The sequence below is a fragment of the Budorcas taxicolor genome, chromosome 20, assembly GCF_023091745.1.
Source record: "Budorcas taxicolor isolate Tak-1 chromosome 20, Takin1.1, whole genome shotgun sequence".
Lineage (NCBI taxonomy): Eukaryota > Metazoa > Chordata > Mammalia > Artiodactyla > Bovidae > Budorcas > Budorcas taxicolor.
In genome coordinates this window covers 74,637,821-74,659,642 of record NC_068929.1, presented here as the reverse complement: position 1 = coordinate 74,659,642, position 21,822 = coordinate 74,637,821, and the positions used below count along the sequence as shown (strand labels likewise).

Here is a 21,822-nt window from a genome sequence, read left to right as displayed (position 1 = left end):
GCGTGTGGAACAAAAACGCGTGTGAATAGAATCCCCTTTTCTTTTTCTTCCCAAAGAGCTCCTTTTCGTTGTCTTTTTTTCCTTTTTCTCTTTAAATTCATGGATTTAGTTTAATTGGAGGATAATTACTTTACAATATTGTGATGTTTTTGCCACGTGCTAAGTCGCACAGTTGTGTCGGACTCTTTGTGACCTAGGGACTGTAGCCCACCAGGCTCCTCTGTCCATGGGATTTTCCAGGCGAGAGTACTGGAGTGGCCCTCCTCCACAGGGTCTTCCCGACTCAGGGAGCAAGGCCGTATCTCCAGTATCTCCTGCATTGCAGGCAGGTTCTTTACCGACTGGGCCCCTGGGAAGCCGTACATCATTATGAATCAGTCAGAAGCATACATGTGTCCCCTCCATCCTGAGCCACCCCGCACCCCTCCAGGTTGTCCCGGAGCACTGGCTTTGGGTGCCCTGCTTCAAGCATCAAACTCAAACCGGTCACCTACTTTACATATGGCAATATACATGTTTCAGTGCTATTCTCTCGAATCATCCCCCTCTCCTGCTTCCACTGAGTCCAAAAGTCTGTTCTTTATGTTTGGGTCTCCTTTGCTGCCCTGCACGTAGAATCACTGGTACCATCTTTCTAGATTCCACATACATGAGTTAATATATGGTATTTGTCTTTCCCTTTCTGCTTACTTCACTCTGTTTAATAGGCTCTAGATCCGTCCACCTCATTAGAACTGTCTCAAATGCATTCCTTTTTATAGCTGAGTAATACTCCATTCTGTGTGTGAACGACAGCCTCCTCATCCGTTCGTCTGCTGATGGACATCTAGGCTGCTTCCATGTCCTGGCTATTGTAAACAGTGCTGTGATGAACACTGGGGTACACGTGTCTCTTTCAATTCTGGTGTCCTCGGGGTATCTGACCAGTAGTGGGGCTGCTGATCGTATGGTAGTTTTATTCCCAGTTTTTTTAAGACTGTGCATACTGTTCTCTATGGTGACTGTATCAGTTTGCGTTCCCACCAACAGTGTAGGATGGTTCCCTTTTCTCCAGCATTTATTATTTGTAAACTTTTTGAGGATGGCCATTCCGACCGGTGTGAGATGCAGTTTTGATTTGCATGTCTCTAATAATAAGCGATGCTAAGCATCTTCTCATGTTTATTAGCCATCTGTACTCATGTTTATTAGCCATCTGTATGTCTTCTTTGGAGAAGTGTCTGTTTATGGCTTCTGCCCATTTTTTGATTGGGTTGTTCATTTTTCTGGCATTGAGCTGCATGAGCTGCTTGTACATTTTGGAGATCAATCCTTTGTCAGTTGCTTCATTTGCTATTCTTCTGAGGCTGTCTTTTCACCTTGCTTATAGTTTCCTTTGCTGTGCAAAAGCTATATTTGAGGAGATAACAGTCGAGGAGATAATAGTTGAAAACTTCCCTAAAATGCTTGCGTCTTGCACTGCAGCATGGGGATTAAGGGGAGAGCACAGTTCCTCTGCCGGACTTGCAGCCCCGGGCTCCTGCCTGCTGGACCCCAGAAAGCCAGTGAAGAGGGGTGGGCTGGGCACCTGTGGAGGCGGGGGCTCTGCTTTCCTGGTGCCGTCGGAGCCAGATTGAGCTGTGAAACCTCTGGGGCTTCCCTGGTCATTGTGGAAAACAGGGACACTCTTTCTGTGGAAAACTCACAAGCTGATGCAGTCTGCATCCTGGGGTGGACTCTTGTTTTCCAAACATGAGCACGTCTATTCATACGCACGATGTTTCTTCTCACCTAACTGAGCCTGGGGCTCTGAATGCACTTTGCGTCCCTCCTCCACACCTGCCTAACTGTGGGGCTCGAAAGGACACGCACCCACGCCCCGATCCCCTCCCTCGGGGCTAAGATGAGAGCTGGTCCAGCCCCGGCCATGTATGCCCACGTGCTTCCGGTCACCTTTCCTGGGCTGGGCGGGCAGACTCTGGCACGACAGCACATAGCCCTGCGAGCAGGTCTGTTCTCGGCAGCGTAGGTGCAGGAAACCGCTGCCCCTCTGTGGACCCCTCTGCTGTCGAGTCGCAGGACGGCACTTGCTGCCAGCCCATGTGATTCATGGTCATCCTCCAACGGCAAGACACGGAGTGTATCTTTCAGTTCTTGAAAAGCGAGGCGTGGGCGAGAGTTTGAATGTCTGAAAACTGAGGTGCTCCATGAATTTGATGCCAGAGTTGCGGCGGGGTCTGCAGGCATGCTGGGGTGGGAGCTCGGGTCAGAGTGGGGCCCCGCATTCTCCATCTGCCCCCCAGGCCTGGCCACTGGTTCCCCCGGCAGGTGCGCTGCACTGCCTGGGACCCACACGTGCCCTTGGACTCGTGGGGCCTCTGGACCCCTGAGCGGTGTCCCCAGGATCACCCAGAGGGGCTGGTGGTGGGGGCAGGGGCGAACGAAGCCAGTTAACCTCCCAATCTCTCAGGAAGGTTGGTTCTCCAGGTCCTGGGCCCCTGTCTCAAGGAGGGCATGTGGTCCCTGCAGGAAGTTGCAGGGTGCCCACCGGAGGGTCGAGTTTGCCTGCTTCCTGGGCCTGGTCTCAGCTGCTGACAGGGAACGGCCAAGAGCTGCCACCACGGACGTGGCTGCGGTCACTCCTGTCTCAGCTCTCCTGCTGTGACAGACACACAGACATCACCATTCAGTCCTGCAGGCCGGAGTCCCGAGGTCAGGGCGCCCCGTGGCTGGGCTCTGGTGAGGACTGAATTCTGAATTGTCCTCACCCGGGAAGGGGTGAGGTGCCCCCAGGGTCTGTTAAAGGACACTCATCCTGCTCGTGGGGCTCCTCTCATGGCCCAGAGCCCCTCCCAACACCGTGACCTCAGGGGACAGGAATGTGGGCACACAGGCGTCCGTGTGGAGGCCTGTGCCGAGCTGGTGGCAGCAAGACACGGAACTTCAGGGTGCCGCTGCCCAGGCCCCTCTCGAAGCCCCTCAAGCGAGTGGCGTGCTGGAGCCCCAGCAGCCCACCCGCACCTCAGGGGGCGCCGAGGTCCCCGAACAGCTGCTCTGAGCCTGTGTTCCTCTGCCGAGTAGGCCCTGAAGTGCATCTGGGCTGGAGGCGTGCAGGAGTGGGGGGCAGGCCTGCTCCCTGGGGTCCCGGGGGCTCCAAGCTCTCTGCCTCCCTCCACGCTGACCTCCCTCCACAGCACGGAGAGAGCTGGGCTGCGCTGTGGTCACAGCAGCTGCCTCCAGAGGGACACATGGCCGAGCGTGAACTCGGCCCTGGGCACACGGGCCCGGGTGGTGAGCCACTGGACCAGGGCTGGAGGGTCAGAGCCAGGCTGTGTGTGCAGGGACCTGACCACTCCAGGAGCTGCCGCTCATCAGAGCTGAGGCCCAGCCCAGCTTCCTGGGCTGCCCCGGCTCCTCTCTCGTCACCCTGGTGGTGGAACTCCTGCACCTCGAGCCCAGACAGTCCCCTCCACCCCACATTCCCTGCGTCCATAATCTGGACTCACCTGCCCTGTCCCTGGGGAGCTGGCCGGGAGCAAGTTGGCTTCTGGGCATCATGCACTTCCAGAGGCAGAAACAGGGCATCTCTGGGTTTTTCCTCCACCAGGGACACTTGGCAACTCTCAGTGGCCAGACCCGAGCACAGGACCCTGAGCAGCGACAGGTGGGGCTGGGTCCTTGTGGCACGTGGCTCGGCCCAGAGTGGCAGCTGCCCTGAGTCTCCTCTGTGTGAAGGACAGGGAAGGAGCTGAGGTATGGCAGGGCTGAGCCCCCAAGGGCAGTGGCCTCTCCAGCCTACCCCCTAGGCTGGGTGCAGCCCAGCCCACACAGGGACGCCCGCCGTTTGCACAATCACACACATGCCTCTTCTCCAGGCAAGGTGCTCAGGGATGTGCTTGGACATTCGGTCGTGGCCAGCTCTTTGCGACCCTTTGGCTACAGGCTGCTAGGCTCCATGGGGGTTTTCGGCAAAAATACTGGAGTGGGTTGCCATTTCCTCCAGGGATCTTCCCCAGCCAGAGACCAACCCCGTCTCCTGTGCCTCCTGCATTGCAGACGGACTGTGCACCGCTGAGCTGTTAGGGAAGCCTCTCAGGGATGCAGGGAGGCAGTGGAGTGAGGGAAGCTGGTTCCGGTTGGTTCTGCGGACCACTGGTGGACGGGTCAGACAGGGCAGTGAGAACCTCTGCTGTGGCCAGAGCTCTGGGGCCTGTGGAGGGGAGGGAACCCAGGGCCTCCAGCTGAGTCCCGGGGTGCGGGCAGTCTCAGGGCTCAGGCTGGGCTGTGCCAGCCTCAGGGAGTCCGTGCGTTCCTGGGATGGGGCAGCCCTGACTGGCCTCCTCTTCTGCCTGCAGGCCCTCAGCTGTGTCTGCAGACGGTGCAGAAGGCGATCCCAGGCTCTGCCCTGGGCCAGGATGGCTTCTGTGGGGCTGGGGGTCTTGGCGGCCCCTCCCACCACCCCTCGGAGAGCAGGCTGTGGGGAGGAGGCCGCCTGCCTGCTGGGTGGGCCAGGTGGGTCGTCAGTGCTAGCCGGAACCTGCGTCACGTGGCTTGGCCCTCTTTGGGGACAATGCGGGGCCGGTTGGGGGGGGACAGCGGCTCAGCGGGGGCACGAGGTCCTTAGACGCATGGGCTTGCATTTCTGGCTGGACCCCAGGGGGTTCCTGAAACCCTGGGCCGTGGGGCACCCCAGCCAAGACCTTCCTTGCGGGGCCCAGAGGCCACAGCAACTCCTCTCCAACTTCCACAAACTTCCCCCTGGACCTCCCACCCCACATACACCTGCTCTCCACGAGCTCTTCTCCCGGGCATGTTACCAGGGGCAACCAGGAGCAGGAGACGGGAGCATGGTGGTGGGCTCGCCCTTGGTCTAAGAGGAGGCCTGGCGGGGAGGGCGCCAGCAGTGGGGCTGAGGGCTGTCTGCAGAGACCCTGCCTGCAGCCCTGGCCTCCCCTGTGGGCCCCACTCAGACGGAGCTGGGCTCAGTCCCAGGTCATCGTGGGTGAGACCCTCCCCCCACTGCCCGCCATGGCAGGGAGGGAGAGAGGCCAGCCCTGGAGAGAGATGCTGAGATGAAAGAGCAGACCCAGATGCTGGCCGCAGGGCCACGGGGAGTGCGGGCTGTTCCTCCCCACGCGGCACCCCTGGGGGTGCTCCCCACTCCCCCCCGGGAGTGCTCCCCACCCCCCCCCGGGGGTGGTCCCCACTCTCTCTCTGTCCCTGCTGCCCCACTGCTGTGCCATCCCCCCCATTAAGAGGACTGGCACCCCCAGCCCTCCAGGCCCTGGCTCTGACCCCCACCCACACCAGAGTTTGCTGCCCTGGCAACTTCCGGCCGCCGACCTGGGGGGCTGTGCCTCAGAGGGGTTTTTGGAAGGCCGCGCCCCCCCGCCCCCGCCCTGGCGGGGCCTCCGGGACAGCCTCGGAATCGCATTTGGCTTCTTCCAGTCTCGCCGCAGGCCTGGGGGTGGGGCGCGCGGGCGGCCCTGCTCGCACGCGAGGCCCTGGCCGCGGGCCAGGCGGCTGTCACTGCGGCGCTGACGCCCCATCGCGTGACAGCGGCCCGCGGAGGCCCTGCCGGGCGTGCCCCGCGGAATGTGGCTGCGGAGGCGGGAAGCGGGGGTGCCCGCTGGGGGCGCACGCGATGCTGCCGTGCTGTCGGGGGGCAGGAGGGGGGGAAGTAGGAAGGGGACCCCGCTTCTGCCTCCAGAAGCGACCTCTGCTCCCTGTGGCCGCCTGTGTCGGCTCTGGCCCCTGCAAGCCTGTGTTCTGGAGTTGGGGGGGTTAGGGTCCCAGCAGGGGTCAGCGAAGCCCCTGTTTGGTGATGTCACCGCCTGGGGATGTCCCAACCTCCAGCTGCGGGCAGCAGCACCCCCACTCGGGGCTGCAGGGCTGAGAAGCAGAAGAGCCCGGAAGCCGACCCCAAACCTCCCCTTCCCCTTGGGGAGGGGCGGGGGACACCCCCACAGTGCGCTTTGCGGTTGGTCAGTTGGGAGGCCTTGCTGGTCTGGGTCCTGGAGAGGAGGGCCCTGCTGGGTGGGGGAGTGGGGTCCTGCCTCCCCCACCCACGCCGCCCGCTCCTGGCCTCAGACCACCTGGGAGATGTGGCCTCTGGGTGGGCTGTTGGGCTGGACCCTCTGGGAAGCCCACAGAAGGGGTGGGAGTGGGCCTGGGCCCCAGCCTGCTCCCTCCTGGGTCTTTCTCAGCCTCAGAGCCGGGCTGTGTGGTCCTCAGTCAGAGGCGGGGGGCCGCCTGGGCCCCAGGAGGTTCCTGTGGACCCCAGCACGGCTCTGGTCTCACGAAGCCTCTGCTCAGGGAGGGCTGGCTCCAGGAGTCTTGGGCACTCACCTTTCAGCTTTCTGAGCAGAGAGGCACACACAAGGGATCAAGTGTTAGCACCTCTGGCTTCTGAGCTCAGAGCTTTTTTGGTGCCTTGAAAACCAGCAACTGAGAGGGGGGCTCGGCTGCTGGAGGGAGAGAGAACCTTCCCTTTCGTGGGGCAGGGAGGCTGGCCGTCTGTGTCTCTGCCCGGGGCCCCGGGGCACTGTCCTGTTTCCCAGAACTCAGCACCTTCTGCTGAGGAAACGGGTTCGTATCTCGTTCCATTTACTGTGGGAGAGGGAGGGTATGGAGCACAGCTTCCGAGGAGGAGGGATGGCGAGGCCACGGCAGGGCCACCGAGGGGAGCGCGCGGGCGGGGCTGAGGGCTTCCAGAGGAGCCCTTTCTCCCTGTGGACACCCTCAGTCTGGACCAGGGGCGTGGAAGAGGGGTCAGCTTGGCTGCTGCCTGTGTGTCCCTGTGTGTGTGTGTCTGCTTGTGTCTGTGTGTGTCTGTGTCCCTCTGTGTGTCTATGTGTGTCTCTCTGTGTATGTGCGTGACTGTGTGTGTCTCTTTGTATGTGTCTGTGTGTGTCCTTGTGTGTGTGTCTGTCTCTGTGTCCCCTTGCGTGTGTGCGTGACTGTATATGTCTCTGCGTGTCTGTTTCTGTATGTGTCTGTGTGTCTCACTGTGCCTGTATGTGTCTGTTTCTGTATGTGTGTCTCTGCATGTGTGTGTGTCTCTGTGTGTCTCTGTTTGTGTGTCTCTGTGTGTGTCTCTGTGTGTCTGTGTGTTTGTATATCTGTGTATGTGTCTGTGTGTCTCTGCATGTGTGTCTGTCTGTGTGTCTGTGTGTATGTGCATGTGTCTATGTGTTTGTCTGTGTGTGTCTGTGTGTCTGTGTGTGTCTGTGTGTCTGTGTGTCTGTATATCTGCGTATGTGTCTGTTTCTGTGTGTGTCTGTGTCTATATGTGTGTCTGTGTGTCTGTGTGTCTGTTTCTGTGTGTGTGTCTGTGTGTCTCTGTGTGTCTGTGTGTGTGTCTCTGCATGTGTATGTGTCTGTGTGTCTGTTTCTGTGTGTGTGTATGTGCATGCGTCTATGTGTTTGTATGTCTGTGTGTGTGTCTGTGTGTCGTGTGTCTGTTTCTGTGTGTGTCTGTGTGTCTGTGTGTGTGTCTGTGTGTGTCTCTGTCTGTGTGTGTGTCTCTGTGTGTCTGTGTGTTTGTATATCTGTGTATGTGTCTCTGTGTGTGTCTGTTTCTTTATGTGTCTGTGTGTGTGTGTGTGTGAGAATGTATGTGTGAGGGGTCTCTGTCTGCAGTGGTCCCCATCCAACCTGGAGGGCACTCTGGGGGCCTGGGGCCCTGCATTTCTGACCAGCTCCTGGGGGAGCCCATGGCCCCTGGAGGGGGTGTCTAGCACGACTTCTGGTTTGGGAAGAAATGTTGGGGAGCTCTGCGGTGTGCTTTTATTTTACCCCAACACCGGATGAGGCGGTGATGGCCTGCAGGGCCCTTGGTGGCACTAACACCCCCCAAATCAGGGGAAATGGAAGCGCAGCCCTGGAGGCCTCCATGGAGGCGTCAGCGCCAGGCCGGTTCCTGGCCGGGACCCTCATAATTCCAGGAGCTGATGACAGAGCGTGGAGTTCAGGGCTAGGATGTGGACGTCTGTCTGTCTGAGCGCGTCACCTCAAGTGCAGATGAGGCCAGAGTGGGGGTAGGGGCGGCAGGGGGCTCTGGCAGGGGTGGAGGTCCACGGGGCACTGGCCGCTCCAGTCTGGGTCAGGCCGGGGCTCTGGGACGGAGGAACGGGAGGGGGTGTGCAGGGCTCCTGGCTACTGGTTCACTCGAACAGTGGTGTCCAGCTTGGGGACCTGCCCAGGCTTGGGTCTTAAGAGGGGAGCTTTGGGACCCCTGAAGGGCTGCTGAAGCGGGGAAGGTGGTTAAGAGGCTCAGTGGGGGAGGCGGAGAACAGGGTGGGGCGAGGTCCTTGGGGTGTGGCCAGCTGAGAAGCCCCATCCCTGAATGTCCCCCACCAGCTGCCCGGTGCTGCCCTGGGTACCTGGGAGGAGAGCAGACCTGGGCCGGCGTGCCTGCGGAGGGTGGGAGCCGGGGACGTAGGAAGAGCGTGACTGACCGTGCCCCCCTCAGCCCTGCAGGAGAGGTGCCCAAGGCAGCTGGTGGCTGCTGCCCCATCGCCGGGAGACCGGGGTCCACGCAGAGGGTCTGCAGGCTCAGCCGTGCTGGAGGGAAGGCTGCTGCTGGAGGTGAGCCCCCAACCCCGCACCCCTGGGTCTCCTGGCCGCATTGCGGCGTCAGTCGTGACCGTTCACAACCACCAGGGAGCTCAGTCTCAGGAGGGCTTGGTTGCAGGTGGGCTCCAGGACCTCTGCACAGCACACACGGGTGACCCCCAGGCCCGTGGGCTTCAGGTGGGAACCTCGCTTTCCCTTCTGCATTTTCTGGTTTTACTTGTCGATGCGAGAACCTAATAAAATGCCAAGTGGGCTTTTCCCCTCAGACTGAGGACAGAAAATCATGCACTGTGAGTCCCGGGCTGACCCCGTCGTTGACGCTGCACACCGGACGCCACGGGCGGGGCAGGCCTTCTCACCAGAGCCGGGGCTGCCGGGCGGTTCTGAACAGCTTTTCCTGACAAGATAAAGGGAGGTGGGGCTCCCCGGGTGGGATCAGTCACTGCTCACACCCGGGAGGGCGGGGGTGCAGGCTGTCCCTCCCCGCAGGGTTGGGGTGCAGGGAGCAGCCCGCAGCAGGCTGCCCTGTAACCGGCGGCCGCGGTGGCCTTGCAGCCGGGCTGCCCTGGCCGTCCTCCCAGGCCCACGTGTCCCCTGCGTGTCTGCCCGCAGGCCCAGAGCTGAGCCTCTGGTTCTGGGCCCCCAGCGTTGTTTGGCGGGCAGTTCTGACCCCAGATGAAGTCAGCCACAGCCTCGTGCCCTCCGTGGCCCCCAGTTCAGCATGTCTGTTAGGTGACGGGATGGAGGGCAGGTGCTGCTCAGGTGGGAGAAGCCCCACTGGGCAGCCGCCCGTCAGCTCGCCTCTGAGAGCAGCTTGATCCCTGCAGGCAGCTGGTCTGCAGCCCAGGCCGCTCCACGGCCTGCATCCCCCTCCCCGCCAGTCATGCTGGGCTTGAGAGTGCTCCCGGCTTGTGCCCGCTCAGGTCCCCCGCCTGCTGGGCCAGCGCTCCCTCGGGGTCTGAGTGTTGCGCGGGGACACGCAGTGACCTTGGCAGTGGCCACAGGGCCTTCCTTCCCCCATGGCCCCGACAACTCCTCCCCCTGCGGCTTCCTCCATGAGGAAGGGGGGCCCAGGAGACACCTTTTCATCTCAGCCAGGCTCCTGCCTCAGCGTTTTGTTAGAGGTGTGGACGAGGAAGAGAGGGTAGCCGACTGGCTCCTCGGGGTCTGCCTCCCGGCCCTGCTCTGCCTGTGTCTGCTCAGCGGCCCCCCGCCCCCGATCAGGCCCCTGACGGCCCGCGTCACCCTGCACCTTGTTGTGCAGGCCACGCGGCCCCCACCACTCCCGCCCCACAGTCCCCGGGCCTCGGCCCTGCCGAGGGGTGTGGATGCTTGGAGGCCCTAGGAGCTTACAGACCGTCTCTTTCCTAAAGAGGTGAAAACATGTGAGGGCAGATGGGGTTCTTGCAGGCGACAGGGTTTGCATTTGATTTGCAGGGTGCTGGGGCCTCCCACCCCGGGGCCCCATGGAGCAGAGAGCAGGCCCAAGAGTGGCGTGCTTTGAGAAATGTTGTGCTTTCGGAAGTGGAAGCGTTCCCGTATTCATTACTTATCGGGTTTGTAGGAAGCAAATCTTAAATGTTATTTTTCCTTTGAAGCTGCTTTCTTCTGTTAGTACTAGTGAACATGGAGAATGTCCTGCCAGCCTGGATTTCATTCTCGCCAGATGATAGCTGGCATCACTCTTTCCCTGTTCATGTTCAAGATTAAAACGACATCTTAACCATAAAATCATGTTTAAACTTTCGCTCTGCACTGTAAACACGGAAGCCAGCGCACACAGCCCGCTGTCCCGGTTAGAGTGCCGGGCGCCGTCCCGCACCCAGGGCTACCGCCCAGGACCGCACTCCGCCGGTGTCTCCGGGCTGTCCTGCCTCCACGGGGGAAGAGTCCTGGGCCTCTGTGCTTATGGCTGTGTCAATGGGCCTTGGGCCACCCCCACCAAGGAGGGTGTCTCCTGTCTGGCTGGAGACACCCTGACCCCTTGACCTGGCTGGAGATGAGGTGTCCTGGGCTGCACGGGACTCTTCTGAACTGTGTTCTTTCTGGCGGTTAGGGCGAGAGCACTGAGCAAGTCCTCCCCTGAGGCTTCCCTCCTGCTCTCCGTTTGCAGCCAGACCCCCACCTGCCCCCAGCTCCGCATCCTGCACCTGTGTCCGAGCAGCTGGCACCTGCGGTGCGGGTGTCTCATCGCACTGGCCCTCCCAGCCGCTGAGGCCTCCAGATTGTTTCCAGGCTGTGCGGACTGTGAGTAGAGCTGTGATGAGCATTCACACACAGGTTCCTCTGCACACAGGTTTTCCTTTGCTTCAGATGATGGGCGTATGTGTGCTTAACTTTGCAAGAGACGGCCACGCTGCTTGCCTGGGCGGCTGTGCTGGTGCGCCCCCGCCACAGGGACGGAGCTCTAAGCTGCTCCAAGTCCCCGGTTTGCACGGTGTACCCAGCCGTTTTAGGAGCTGGGCCCATGTGTGTTTAATTTGTGTTTCCCTCATGACTGATAACGCTGAGCGTCTTTCCGTGTGTCTCCGCCATCCACAGACCCTCTCCGTACGCTGTCTGCTCAAGCCTTTGTCCATTAAGCAAAGACCGGGTTGTTTGCCCTCCTGACTGCTGCGTTCGGAGCTCACGCCAGCGTCCCAGCAAGCCCCCCTGCGCACAGGTTACGCAGCGTTTGCTCCCAGCCTGCCTTGTCTTCTCAGTCTTTTTCTTTTGTTTTGCTGTGTGTTTTTGGTTTTTTTTTTTGTCTTTTCATTCTTGACAGGGTCTTTCAGAGCGAAAGTATTAACTTTGACAAGATTCAGTCTACCCGTCTTTAATGGTAGACCGTGGCTTTGATGTCAGATATAGGCGCTCCTCACTCACCCCAGGTTACACGGTGGCTCTTCTATGCCTGCGTCCAGTGTTGCACGCTGCCGCCTCTAGCTCTAGTTTTACACTCAAGTCTGGGGTCTATTTTTAGGTAACTTTAGGGTTAGGTAGGAGACATAGGGCAAGGTTTCTTTATTTTTGCATATGAATTCTAGTTTTTTCAGAACCGTTTATTCAAAAGCTGATCCTTTCACCATTGAATTCCCTTCATACCTTCATAAAAAAATCAGCTGGTCACGTTTCTGAGTCTGTTTCTGGACTCTCACCCGGCTCGTTGATTACATGTCTCACCTTCCACAGATAAGCACCTTGCTGTCCTAACTGCCATGTTGGTGCTGTTGTTGAGCGGCTCAGTTGTGTCCGGCTCTTTGCCACCCCGTGGACTGCAGCACACCAGACTTTCCTGTCCTTCGCCGTCTCCCGGAGCTTGCTCAAACTCTGTCCATTGAGTCGGTGATGCCATCCAGCTGTCTCATCCTCTGTCTCCCCTTCTGCCTTCAGTCTTCCCCAGCTTCAGGGTCTTTCCTGATGAGTCAGCTCTTCACATCAGGTGGCCAAAGTATTGGAGTTTCAGCTTTAGCATCAGTCCTTCCAAGGAATATTCAGGGTTGATTTTCTTTATAATTACTGGTTTGATCTCCTTGTTGTCCAAGGGACTCTTAAGAGTCTTCTCCAATGCCACAGTTCAAAAGCATCAATTCTTCAGTGCTCAGCCCTTATGATCCAACTCTCACATCCATACATGACTACCGGAAAAACCATAGCTTAGACTAGGTGGGCCTTTGTTGGCAAAGTAATGTGTCTGCTTTTTCTTACGCTCATTTTGCTTTTTATAGATGTCTTAGATTAAGAAATTTCCCACTATTCCTTCATTTCTGAGAGTTCTTATTATTAATGGATATTAAAAGTTTTGTTAGATGCTTTTTCTGCATCTATTGAGATTGTGGTTTTTCTTCCTGAGTCTTGTCATATTTAATATTGTGAATTACATTAATTGGTTTTCAAATGCTTCCTCAACCTTACGTGCCCGGGATAGACCTTATTTATGTATTGCTGGATTCAGTCTTGCTAATATTTTGGAGATTTTGTGTTTATGTCCATGAGAACTACTTTGCTGTTTTCTCTTGATGTCTTTGTGGCGGCACGCTGATGCAGGCTTCATAGCATTGGGTGGGAGTGTTCCCTTTTCTTTTTCCTGAAAGAGTTTGTGTAGAATTAATGTTATCCCTCCTCAAGTGATGATAGACTTCACCAGAGAAAACAACTGATCTGGGGATTTTCTTTAGTTTAAATCGTAGAAGATTAAGCTGTGAGTGCGTTTTCCTTAATTAATAAAGGACTGTTTACGTTATCTATTCCAGTGTGAATCTGAGTAGTCTGCGTCTTTCAGGGAGTTGGCCTGCTCCATCCACATTGCTGATCTGTGAGCGCAGCGCTGTCCACGGCTTTTGCATGCTGCCCTTTTAATGTCTGTGGGTTCTGCGGCTATGTCTCATTTTTTGTTTCATTGGTAATTTGTGTTTTCCTTTTTCTTAGTCACTTGGGCTAGAAGTATATTCACTTTATTGATTTTTTTCAAAGACACACAGCTATTAGTTTCGCTGATTGTTGCTATGGGCTGGATACTGTGTCCTCCTGACCCCCACCAAAATTAATAAAATTCAGATTCATGCTAGACTGGAGACCTCCCTCCAGTGTGGCGGTGTTTGGTGAGGTGGTCATGAATTGGGTTGGTGCGCTTGTAAGAGGCCCCAGAGAGGCCCTGCCCCTCCCTCCTGAAGGACAGTTCTGTCTGAGCCCGACTGCTGGTCCTGGGTAAGGTGTCCGCGGAACATCAGCCACGTCAGGTCATCCGGTGACGCTGACGACGTCTGTGTCCTTGCTGATGCGCCGTCTGCTCTCACCTGAAAGGCGCCTCTAGCACGGCTGCGGACTCCTTGCTCCTCTTCTGAGTTCTGTCGGTTTTGCTCTGGGTTCCTTGGGGTTCTGTGTGTGCTGCAGACTCACTCAGGGTTACGTTTCCTTCTTGAGCTGACCTTTCTATCATTGTCATCAAGCGCCTCTTTATTGTAGTCTTCCTGGGGTCTGCTTTGTCTGAGGCACTGAATACAGTCGTGCCAGCTTCTGTCTAGTTAATGTTCCTGGGCATACCTTGCTCCATCTTTTCATCTTAACCCATTTGTATTATTGCATTTAATGTATTGATGGTATATTTTGGGCTTTTTTTGGCTTTGTCTTTCTGAGTCCTGTCCAACAGCATCGTCTTTTTAATTGGTGTATTTAGGGCATTTATATTGCAGCAATCGACGACATTATTGGATTTCAGTCTACCATTTCACAATTTTTCTATATGTGTTTCTTTTCTACCTTCCTTTCGATTTCCATTTCAGCTTCTCTGCTGACCTTTGCTGCTTAGCTTTGACATGCTTGGGCCTGGGTGTATGCTGGGCTTCTTAGATCGTCCCATCTCGGGCTTGCTGAGCTTTCTGAGGGCTTCCCAGGCGGAGCTAGTGGTAAAGAACCGGCTTGCCAATGAGACTCCCGTACGATCCCTGGGTCTGAAGATGCCCTGGAGCAGGGGCATGGCTACCCACTCCAGTATTCTTGTCTGGAGAATCCCACGGACAGGGCTTCACAGTCCATAGGGTCGCAAAGAGTCAGACACAACTGAAGCAACTTAGCACGCATGAAGAGCTACCTGAGCCTATGAATTCATGTCTTTCGCCAAATCTGGGAAGTTTTCAGCCGTAGTCTTCAAATAGTTTCCATTGCCCCAGTCTCTCTCACTTCAGAAGCCCCACTGCCCAGCTGTTAGCCTTTCTCATCCTGTGCACAGGGACTGAGGCCCCCTCACTTTCCCCGTATTTTCTCTCTCAGGCTGGTCGCTTCCTATTGAGACTTTACTGGCTCTTCTCTGTCACCTCCATCCTGCTCTTCAGCCCATCCAGTGAAAATTTTACTTCATGTATTTTATTTCTCACCTGAAACTCTCAGTTTCTTCATGGTATCTGTTTCTCATCTGAGATGCCACGTCTTTCCCGGTGCTTTCCTTTCTGAGTGCTTCCCTTCTCTCCTGGAAGAGGCTGGCCGTTCTGCATCCCTCCCTGACCACCAGTCGTCGGCCTCTGCTCCCTGTCTCCTGAGTGTGACCCGCACATTCTGGGTCTATGTATGTGCAGTAATGGTGGCTGTGCGGCTGGCTGAGTGAGGCGCGGGTTCCTGACCTGTTCTCAGAGCCTGTGAACTTGTTACTTTACACAAAACTAAAGGCAGGACTAAAGGCGTGGACATTCAGGCTTCCCCGCGGGGCTCGCGCCCCGCTCCTCAAGTCTGGCACGCTCAGGGTTTGTGGGTCTCTGGGAAGAGGCTGATGGAGCCAAACCCAGGAACCACGAGAAAGCAGCTGCATGGAGACGGCCGTGCGGAGAGGAGCGGGTGCACAGACAGGCCATGCGGCCCTCGGGCTCCTCAGACACGGGGACACGTGCCCGGGCAAGGCCAGCTGGAGACCCTAACAGCGCTCAAAACTTAAAGGCATGAGAGCAAAACCTGGAAATCCGTGGAAGGGTCCAGAGTTTGAGTCCTCCCGCACGTAACTGAGGAACAGGTGGAGAAAAACAGGAAAGTTGGGGAAGTTACCAGGCCCCGGGGACCTGTGTACTCAGAGCTCCAGAAAGATCAGAGGGGAGGAAATGGTCAAGGAAGCGACCCAGAAGATTCCCAGAACCCAGGACTGAGTTTCCGGCCCAAAGGCCCCATGGGTGACCAGTACAGAGAATGAGAAGGACCAAGTGTTTCAGTTCAATTCAGCTCAGTCACTCAGTCGTGTCCCGTCCCATGGACTGCAGCACACCAGCCCTCCCTGTCCATCACCAACTCCCGGAGCTTGCTCAAACTCCATCCAACGAGTCGGTGATGCCATCCAACCATCTCATCCTCTCTCGTCCCCTTCTCCTCCAGCCTTCAGTCTTTTCCAACATCAGCGTCTTTTCAAATGAGGCAGTTCTTTGCATCAGGTGGCCAATGTATTGGAATCAGGTATTGATCAAACCAGTCCATCCTAAAGGAAATTAGTCCTGAATATTCACTGGAAGGACTGACGCTAAAGCTGAAGCTCCAATACCAAGCTTTCACCTCTGTGAAACTCCACACCCAGCCCAAGAGGGTTGGCTCTGAGACAAGGAGGCGAAGTCGGGAAGGCCACGGGGAGGTGCCTGGGGAGGGGGGCACCTGCCTGCCTTGGAGGGGTGGGGGCGCTCCAGGGCCTCCCAGTTCCACTTTCTCCACATGAAGCAGGCCGTGACCAAGTGGCAGGTGGGGACCTGGAGCCCGGGGCCCACCAGGAGGTGGGGAGAAGGTGGTGGGCTGCTCGCTGTGGGAGGGCGGGGGTAAGACATCGCCCAGCGGTCACTGAGGACAGCGCATCCCCCGCACCCCCGCTGAGAAGCGTCCGGAGCACGGAGCAGCGCAGGTTCTAGCAGAGCCGCGATGCAGCTCCATCGAGCAGAAGCGAGCTGTGGTGGTGGGGCAGGGGGCGGGGGCACGCGGACACCTGAAACCCTGGGAAGCCGGGTGCAGCCACTCAGGGAGCTGCGAGCGAGCCGCTCCGCTGCCCGGCTCCGTGCGGCCGCCAGAGCAGGAAGCCCTCAGACTCTGCGCTTTTACTCTGCCCCTCGTCCCTCTGGGTGTCGGTCAGATGCTCAGGTTGCCCCGCTCTCCAGCATCCTGCAGCTGGGACGGCCCCTTGCTGTCACCGCCAGGCTCCCGCTCTCGCTAACTGGCCTTGCCCGTGCACCATGGGCCCTGGCTGGGGGTCTAGCCTCTTTATCCTCCGTGTAATACTCTTGCTGAGGGCTAATTTCTGCCCTTGTATTTTGTAATTTCTATTGACTGTGCTTTCCTGGGTTTCTTGTCCTTCTCTCTAGCTCCCCATTCAGGCCGTGCTTTCTCGTGCTAAACGGGTTGCGCGCTCCGCTTTAGTTCTTGGGGACCACCTGGTGGCCCCGCATGGACACAGTGACTGTCCAGAAGTTGGATGGCACAGGCTCTGCCGCGGTCCTCAGTTCTCCAGGCCCCTCTGAGGTTCCGCACGCGGGCCCCTTCTCCACAGCCCCCGAGCGCTTCCCCGTGGGGCTCCTGTGAAATCTTTCTGCATCTCACCCGTGCTTTCGCACTTGGATCACGACTTGGCCAAGCGTAGACTTCTAGGTTCAAAGGTTTTCCCTCAACCGTCATCAGTCCTGTCCGACGCTTTGCAGCCCCGTCCACCGCCGGGCTCTGAGACCTCCTCTCTGCGGCAGGTCCGCTCTGGCTCTGTCTGGAGCTTTTGTGAGCCTGTCTTTGGCCCTGATACTCTTGAATTTCACTGTGATATGTCTCTCGTCTTGTTTTTCCTGCTTGGTGCTCTGAGTTCTTTCCATCTGAGGCCTTTCTTCTTCAGTTTGGATGCTTTGCCCGTGTCCCTCCCGGTTCCTGGTTCCCCCTCTGGAGCCCCGCGCCCGGGGCCCCTGGGCGGTGCTCCCACCTGCAGCTCTTTCTCCCGTGCTGTCTGCTGTCCTCCTCTGCTGCCCCAGGGCCAGCCCTCCAGGCTGCGCGCATCACGTGGGCCTCCGTGGGCCTCCGTCTGTGCTCTGGATAACCGCTTAGTCCTGCCCGGCCCTGCAACCCCGTGGAGGGTAGCCCGCCAGTCTCCTCCTCCTCCCTACGTTTCCTTACCTAGGAAGTGGTTCCCCCTGACTTGCTCACACTGCTTCTTATTTCATTTCGCTGTGTCTGCCTCCTTAAATCTGTCTGTTAAGCTCGTGCTCATCTGATCCTCCGCTCTGTGCTGCCCCACCCGCCGGCATTCCCCAGACTGTGTCCTGGCGCATGTGTGCTGGGGTCTGGAGGGTCGGGGGGGCGGTGGGCCGGGTGGACTTGCCTCCTTGGTGACGGTCTCCTCTAGAAAGGGCTGGCCTGGGGTGTGTGCAGGGTGGGAGGGGTGAGTGCCTGGGGGTGCGGCTCAGCTGTGCCCTGCAGCCCTGCTTCCCTTATCCCACCAGGCAACGCAAAGGGCCCAGCAGAGGAGGAAGGGGCTCTTGCTTCTATTCTCTGCTCCCCTGAATGCCTGCCCTGGGCTTGGGCTGCAGCCTTCCTCATCCTGACCCAGACAGCCCTGGGCCCCCACTAGGATAAGGGGGGTGACTGCGGGGGGCGCGGAGCCTGTGCAGACACAGAAGCCTGAACCTTGCTGCAGGGCAGGGATGCACAGGGCTGCTGGGTTGTGCTGCGTTTCTGCCTTTGAGGCCGCAGCAGCGTCCTTGGGTTAAAGCGGTCAAGATCCTCTGGAGAGGGGTGGCAAACGGGCCGGCGTGCTGATTCCCAAATGAGGGGGTTTTGCTGTTCCTGCTGCTGGCCCTGGGCCCAGGTAGGTGACTCACGCGACCCCGTGGCACCCATGGGTCTCGAGGAAGCGCCGTGAGAGGGCCTTGCGTGTCTGGAAGGCCCGAGGACCACGCTCACTCAGCAGGCTGCTGACCCGTGCCAACCGAGCTGGCGCAGTTTCTGGAAAAGCCAGCACAATTCCCGGGAAGTTCTCAGGAACCACAAGAGACGAGCCGAGAACAAGAGTGCAGACTCTCTCACCTTCAGGCTGTTGCTCTCCTAGAGAAAGACCTAGAAGCCCCTTTGCCTGGTGGGGCGAAGTGAGCGGGGGCCAAGAGTGCCCGCTCCTGGTGGGTGTGTCTGAGGACTCCCTGCTGCAGTTCCCTCCACTTGGTGCTGGGCCCACGGGTCTTCTAGGGACAGGGGCACAAAACCCCAGAGCCCGCACAGTGGGGCGCAGAGTCAGCTGGCAGGGGTGGGAGATGGGCAGCCTAGGGCAGGGGTCTCAGGGTCGCCGTCGGAGGGGGGCCGGGCTGCAGGAGGGGGCATCACACACCCGGGGTCCCGACTGCTGGAGGGTGGTGTTGGCGATGTCACAGGTGTGCGTCTGAGGCCCGGTGTGGGCGTCCCAGGCCCTTCTACCCCTCGGCTCTGGGGAGAGCGCCTTGATGTCCGCATACCTGCACCCACGCGTTTTCTGGATCCGCTGAGCGGGCTGCTGCGGAGGCCGCTCCGTCTCCCACTCTGGTCTCTGTGCTCCGAGAAGTACTGTCTCACCTTCTGCTGTGACCCTGTTGTTCCCAAACTTCTTTGATGTGGCTCTTCTTTCAGGGACTTGACAGATGTAAGTAAAAGTGTAAATTCCCCGGGGGCTGGCCTTTGGGTGGGCACAGCCCCAAAGGGCAGGCTGCCCCCACTGCCCAGCAGACCCCGGGCCCCACCCCGGGGCCTGTCTGACGTCCACTGAGCGTCCAGGGCGGTCCCGGCCTCAGGCTGTGTCCACCGTGGTACACGGTAGCGTCCTGTCCATCTAGCAGTCTCCCTGCGGTCAGAAGCCCACAGCTCCTGGCCCCACCCCTGAAGATAGTTCAGCTGTTTGGGGCCTCTCTGTGGCTTTTAGACCTAGAGCTCTGTGCTGTGTGCCTCCTGGCCGTCCACAGTCACTTTAGCTGTCCAGCTTGAGCCCCTGAGCATCCGTAGTCAGCGAGCAGGGCTTCCTGGTCAGCTTACCCCGTGGCCACTCAGGCCCTGCTCTGCCCTGGGCTCTCCCAGGCTTGGACGTGTGTGCCCCAGGCTCTGCCCTCACTGAGCCCACGGTCATAGGGAGGGTCCCAGTGGGGACTTGAGCCGAGGTGAGGACGCAGGCCGGCCCCCTGAAGGACGACCTGCGGGCCAGGCTGCGCCCGCCTGCTGCACGGCCTCAGGGTCAGCCTCGCCATTCACCGCTGGGCACTGAGACGCTGCGGGCCTGTGGCATCTGCAGGGTTTAATCACTAACGAAGAGCTCCTGGCTCGCTCTGGGTCACCCTGGGTTCACGGTGGAGCAGCTGAATGTTGTGGGGCCTGAGAACCTGCCTGTCCCACAGCCAAGGCTGAGGCCTGGTTTGTTCCATGTGGAGCCTGGGTTCCCCCACCACAGAGCCCAGGTCCACCCACCATGGAGGCTGGGTCGCCCCCCTGCCCCCGCTGTGGAGCCTGGGTTCCCCCCCGTGGAGCCCGGTTCACCCACCACAGAGCCTGGGTTCACCCTCAGTTTGTTCCACATGGAGCCCGGGTTCCCCCACCGTGGAGCCCAGGTCCACCCACCATGGAGCCCGGTTACCCCACCATGGAGCCCAGATTCCCCCACCATGGAACCCGATTCACCCCCAGTTTGTTCCGTGTGGAGCCTGGGTTCCCCCACTGTAGAGCCCAGGTCCACCCACCGTGGAGCCTGGTTCACCCCTGGTTTGTTCCATGTGGAGCTCGGGTTCCCCCACAGCGGAGCTCGTGTTCCCCCACCATGGAGCCCGGGTCCACCCCCATGGAACCCGGGTCCCCCCCAACACCGTGGAGCCCGGGATCCCCCACAGCAGAGCCCGGGTCCCCCCCAACACCATGGAGCCCAGTTCACCCCTGGTTTGTTCCACATGGAGCCCGGGTTCCCCCACCATGGAGCCCGGTTCACCCCTGGTTTGTTCCACGTGGAACCCGGGTTCCCCCACTGTGGAGCCCGGGTCCACCCCCATGGAGCCCGGTTCACCCCCGGTTTGTTCCCCGTGCAGTCTGGGGGCTCACGCCAGCTCCTTCCTGAGGGCTGTGGTGGCAGCACCCTGCGTTGCCGTCGGGCCAGCTTGGCTGGGCTTTCCTGTGTGACAGCTCTTCCACGGGGGCTCTCTCCGGCTCCCAGTGGCGCCCTGCCCTCCTGCAGGCCCCCTTGGGCTCCCTGGGGGCATAGGAATGGTCTAGAACCTGGCCACAGGTCTGGAGTGACCCTCGGCTATGAGGCTGAGGCTGGTGGCTCCCGCTCGGAGATTTAGGGGGGTGAGTGGGGGCAACCCCTCCACCCCAGGAGCCCAGCAGGATGGACCTGCCTCTCGGACGGAGCACGCCGCTCCTTCAGGGTCATCAGGAGCACCTGTTTATCAGCTCCATAAAGTGCTTCTCAGGAGCTAACCCAAGTTCACATTCAGAGAGTCGCCCCAATCTTTAAACAGGCTTTGTTTTCTCTTTAGAAAACACTGCCAACACTTTTGGTAAATCACTCATTCCAGCACAAAACCCCAAGTTCTAATTAACAGGACCAGTATTGATTCTGCCCTTACTCTGTGTGGGTGCTTATTTGAGCTCAGAGACGGTCCCTGCTGTCATCCTTGTTTTTCAGATGAGGAACCTGAGGCCCAAAGAGGTTAAGTAGTTTGTCCAAGGTCACACAGCTGTTGAAAAAGCAGCCCTTGGTTGAGGTGTTTTTGAAATGGTCACGTCCGCCCAGGGAAGGAAGAGCTATGTCTGCAGCGGCCACATTCTGTGTCCGGTTCTGGGCTCCCCTCCCCCCGGCCGCAGGAGGGCCCAGGGCCAGCCTCACCGTCCAGACACCTGCACTGTCCAGCTGCTCACCTGGAGAGGACGACCCGGGGCCGTGGCTGGCGGAGCAGGGCCGGGCTAGCACGGGGCCAGCTCCCAGGGCCCGGGGGTCCGCACCTGCCTCCACCCTCGTGGCTCTGCCCTGGCAGCCCACTGCCTCTTTCGAGAACTGTTTGCAAGCGCTGTCGCTCTCTGAGGCTGGAGCCCGAAGCCAAGTTTACTGTTTGTGGGATCTATAAACAGCCGGCGAGCCGTCCCCTGCAGAAGCGCCTTGCACGCACACGGGCCCCGCGGCAAGGCCCAGCGAGTGATCTGGCTCCAGCAGGCCCAGCGGCCGGTGCCCCGCTCGCGTGACTGGCGGCCCGGCCTGTGGTGTTGCTCCATTGCCATGGCGACAGCTCTCAGGGGAGGGCCCAGCTCCCAGCTTCCCTTCATTCCAGGCGGGGCGAGGAGAGGGGCTGCTGGAACTGTCCCCTTTCCCCCTTCTTTTTCCTCTGCTGTGACCTTGACGAGCAGTCTTTGAAGCGCTCGCCGGCTGTCTTGTTCTGCCTGTGTTGGAAGACATCAGAGTGTTCAAGGGCTGTCCAGAGGAAGTCCCACTTGCTCGGCCGTTCGCCCCAATCCCTGCCACGGGGCCGCGGTGGCGTCCGGGGCAGGGCGCGTGGCTGGCCCTGTGGTGGCAGGTGCAGCTCCCGTGACTGGCTGTCACTGAACGTGGACGCGGTTGTTTCTCCTCTTAAAAAAGCGCAGCCTTCAGCTTGGGGCCAAATTCTTTTCTCCGCTTGGAGAAGTGATCTCATTTTCCATGTACCATATTTAAAAAAACACAAAAGTCTTGCAGGATTAAAAGAGAGAGAGAAAACAAACAAACGTTTGCGATGCATATTTGCCCCGGCCGGTCCCACATGTGCAGCAGTATTTGGCGTGAGGCTTCCAGGCCAGAACGTCGATCTGATATTGAATCCATAT

The 21,822-nt window shown here is 58.7% G+C and overlaps 1 protein-coding gene across 1 annotated transcript in view; it reads left to right on the top strand.

Moving 5' to 3' along the window:
- The window catches only part of AHRR (aryl hydrocarbon receptor repressor), an 82,316-nt gene that overhangs the window by 30,969 nt on the left and 29,525 nt on the right, over positions 1-21,822 (top strand). Inside the window, exon 4 of the mRNA XM_052659281.1 lies at positions 8,453-8,568. Coding sequence (XP_052515241.1) covers positions 8,453-8,568 — 116 coding nt within the window. The remainder of the gene's footprint in view (positions 1-8,452; positions 8,569-21,822) is intronic.